The sequence below is a fragment of the Suillus plorans genome, assembly GCF_016647745.1.
Source record: "Suillus plorans strain S12 chromosome Unknown HD556scaffold_34, whole genome shotgun sequence".
NCBI classification, from domain to species: domain Eukaryota; kingdom Fungi; phylum Basidiomycota; class Agaricomycetes; order Boletales; family Suillaceae; genus Suillus; species Suillus plorans.
In genome coordinates this window covers 18,245-22,313 of record NW_024537418.1, presented here as the reverse complement: position 1 = coordinate 22,313, position 4,069 = coordinate 18,245, and the positions used below count along the sequence as shown (strand labels likewise).

The window sequence follows — 4,069 nt, the reverse complement described above, 5'->3', positions numbered from 1 at the left end:
TGAAAATTTCTTGGTCAATGTTTTGCACGATGGTCTGGATGTGGTGGCTATCCCACTTCGTGAGCAAGAGCTTCTTATAGTGAAAGAATAGGTCCTTGTAGTTGATACCAGAGGACTTTCCTAAGCCAGACTTCTGAAATTCTGTATTGGGTGATAGCAGAAAGATTGCCTGTGATAGTATTGACTAAGTGGGACTGTTAAGACCGTGCACAAAGGGTAGGACTGATTCCGAGGGGCTTGGCTTCAGCTCGTGCGCTGCGCCCCTTACCCGAGTATGTGCCCTTAATTTCAGAATGATGTCTGAAGAAAGTCCAAGGACGTCCGAAGGACCTCCGAAGCGCGGGAAAGTTCGGAAGGACTTTCCGGACGAGTGCAAGTAACTTCCGGACGAGTGCAGGAAAGTTCCGGAGGAACTTCCGGAAATTACGATGAGGTTTTGTCCTGATACAGATACGTGTAATGGCTACTTAGGACAAGTCCTAAGTAGAAGCAAACAGAGGAAAGGCTGCAAGGACAAAGTCCGAAGCAGAATAGGTCCGGAGGACCGCGGGAAAGTTTCGGACGAATGTCCGGAAACTTCGGAGGATCGGATGAGCGGATAAGCGGAGCTCTGGCCTAGGGAATTTCTCCCTAGGCCCGAGATGGATATTGACTAAGTCGATAGACTAGAACTGATGTGAGGACTTAGAGTGAGATCTAGTGCGAGGACTAATATGATATTCAGACTGAGGAACTACAGGACATATACAAGAGTTTATATACTAAGGAAATAACAGAAAGATCAGTAAGCAAGCGTCCGAGGCTATGTATGAAGCATAAGCAAAGTTATCAAGCGCGAGTCGGAAATGAAGCATAGGTTAACGGATCAGTAAACGTACCGGTAGTAAGTATAACCGAGAAACCGAGGACAAGGAATACCAAATAGAGGAATAGGCTGTGTTAACGTTATATGCACAGGAAATGAATTAGGAAGCTTATCGTATATCGGATCAGATCAGATCGGACCGGACCAGATGTCCGGACAAGAAGCGTGGATATACGGGATATGATATTAGGGCAATAGGACAAAGGATGAATGATGCAGGCTAGCTGCGGAGGTATGGAGGTCCGATGTACGGAGGTAAAGGGATCTGGACATGGATGCGCTGTAGAGACTCGCGCCTCTCAATGCCGGATATGCGGCCTTCTTACCCATTTAATTCCCTACCTGTATCAGCTCACATCCTAAGGACCAGTCATTCGCGCTCTCGCACATCGCACACTCACGCGCGCCCTTCGCGTGCGCGCTCCATAGGCCTTCGCGCTCCTACCGTTCGTCCCTCTGTCCTTTGTCCTTGCTGATTTACTGGTGCGTTATTTTTATCTCTCTCATTGAATTAACGAACCTTCGGTCCGACCTCCGCGCTTACATACAGAGAGTCTATTTAAACTTAGAATATATTTAGAAGTTGATATGGTTACTCGGTTCGGGAGCGCGCTCGGAAGCGCGCCGCATAGCGTAATCTCCCTTCTTAAATAAAGGGAGGATTCCTTCGGTTCTGGTACTTACTTTTCCCCTTATCTTGATATACTGCAAAGTGTATAGTTCTCCCTCCAATACTAGAAATCTGATTATATTCCTCCACTGTTTGACACCTGTGCCCTTGCTACTCTCTTAAGGACTCCTCTCCTTCATCGTTCAAGCGCGCGCCCGCTTACGCGCGTACCCTCCGCATCTCTCGCTCACGCGCGCATCTCGCGCGCCTTCGCGCGCGTTACTTTCCCGCGTCTACCAGCGTCCGTCTAAGTTGACAGAGTTTCCCTCCACCTTATTCACGAGGAACTTCTCTCAGTAGCTGTCCTTTGGGTCGAGTTGTATTCTCGTATCCAGGTCTTGCTGTAGAGCCCCCTTTCTTTTAGTGTTTTCACCCACAGTCAAGATTCCTCACCTTCAGCGCGGATGTGGATGTGCAGAGGTGCAGGGATCCGGATGGGTAGAGGACTGGAGACATGGATAGGGCGTCCGAAGGTCCAGATGAGGCGTGGGAATATTGTCGGATGTAGGTCCGGAATACGGGATATGACAGGGACCATTCAACATAATATCATAGATGATGATGACTCACAATGACAGCAGCCCATGCAATAGATCCTGGTGTGACATGCTCAAAGTTCCACTTTCAGGCATTCATCTTTGGTCCACCAGTTGTCTCTTGGTGAAGTGAAGTAACACCATGTAGCGCGGCCTTCTGAATCTGTTAGAGATACATCAATATCACAATAGCATACTCATTGACTGAAAAAAAACATACCTTAGCCAAAAGCTCCTGAACACAGTCTTCAAGGATGTGTCTTCTTGCATTCCAAGAAACAGAACTGGTGGAAAAGTTTTGTACTTCGGATTCGTCGCCGACACTCCAAGCATGTTCTGTATTTCTGTGATGTCAGCTCTGCAGTAGTGGATATTGCTAAAGTATACTCCTGGAAGGCCAAAGATATCACCTGCAACACTATGTAGTTTATTGATCTCCAATGAGCGAGCCTCGGAGATGGACTTCATTACCTGGTCATGAATGTCAGTTCAACAATCAGTACCAAAACATGTAATACATATGAGATTGCTGAAATATGAACTTTCCATGACATTGTGTAAGTGACTAGGGAAGTGCTGAAAAAGCTCATCCAAAGAAGCTGATTCCTGGGTTATCGCTGTCAAGTACTGGTCTCAGCTGTTGAATGGAGTTGGATTCAGAGGACATTGCTTGCTGAGAAGTTTGGCATTGGGAAACATCTCAATAGTCATGCCATATTTATGAGTGTAAAGTGTTATTGTTTGCTTGTAAGCTAGGAGTTCATTGAGTGCTTCTGCGCGACATTTGTGTTTCAGCTTCTCAGCAATGAGAACTTTGTTCTCCTTGCAAAGAGTGTGATTTTCCTCAACGAGTTTCTGAACCTGGACCTGCAGTGTTTTAAGTGCCTAGAGTAAGAGAAGAGTCAGATGGGTAATATGAATTGAGTAGTCTAACATCCGAAACTTACCTCCATGAGGTCTCCTTTCGAGGCATTTGGCCCTGGAATTGTGACAGATTCAATGATGGGCTCTGCATCCCATTCATCATCTGAGTCAGACGTGTTCCGAGAGAAATGAGACATGATACTAAATGAATGCCAGGAGACAAGAAAACAGTCAGCATGATAGCGCAGTATATAAGGCAAAATACCTCGTGCATGCTGCAGCTGAAGTTGCAGCAATGTATCAGCACCAAGAAGAAAATGTGCAACTATTATGTATTAGTAAGGCCAATAATACCCTGAACCTGACCTTACAATGTATGAAAGCAGCACTATGAAGTAATAATCAGCATGTGATGTCTGAATTATATGCTGGTATCTTACATTTTGTAGGCCTTTAGTTTAGCGCTTAGCTCCAAGTTGATGGGTATCTAGTACGAGAATAGGATAGCCTGCCATCATGCTCAGAATAGGGTAGGTGAGACTGTTGTTTGGGTGGGCTCACCTGAAGCAGCAGATCTACAGATCCCACAGCCATGCAATAGCACGCAAGATCACCAAGAGCCTTGAGCCAGCTGGATCGGAACAAATGCAGAGTTAGCTCCTCAAGAAGGCCAGTGTAGAAGGTGTTCAAGAGCGAGAGTTGAGGAAAATGAGGCATGGCTCAAGGCCTCCAGGAGTTTCTGGAATGCGTGTGTCCAAAGGTGAATAATGATATTGTACTTGCTTTGGATCATCTGGAGTAAAGTTGGAGTGCTTGGTGCAAGGGAGATCTCTGTCAGATTATGCATCATCTCAGCGAGTCTGTACATATTCCATCAATAATATCATGATGAAAACTGGAAAACTACTTACCATTTATGGTCTGAGATCAGCTTCGTCCATTTTTGAAGGCCAGTATAGAAGGTGTAGGCATAATATATGAAGTCTTAAAGGTGTTCAAGAGCAAGAGGTGAGGAAAATGAGGCATGGCTCAAGGCCTTCAGGAGTTTCTGGAATGTGTGTGTCTAGAGGTGAATGATGATATTGTACTTGCTTGGGATCATCCGGAGCAAAGCCGGAACACTTGGTGCTATTG

At 45.9% G+C, this 4,069-nt stretch overlaps 1 protein-coding gene across 1 annotated transcript; it reads right to left on the bottom strand.

Annotated features, from left to right (window-relative positions):
- Nucleotides 1-2,704: 2,704 nt before the first annotated feature.
- Nucleotides 2,705-3,652, bottom strand: HD556DRAFT_1444113 (uncharacterized protein; the record flags this gene model as incomplete). Its single annotated transcript, XM_041306729.1, has 5 exons — nt 2,705-2,956; nt 3,019-3,260; nt 3,307-3,323; nt 3,376-3,422; nt 3,497-3,652. 5 exons carry the CDS (start codon nt 3,650-3,652, stop codon nt 2,705-2,707), a joined length of 714 nt encoding a protein of 237 aa, XP_041159291.1.
- Nucleotides 3,653-4,069: the final 417 nt, after the last annotated feature.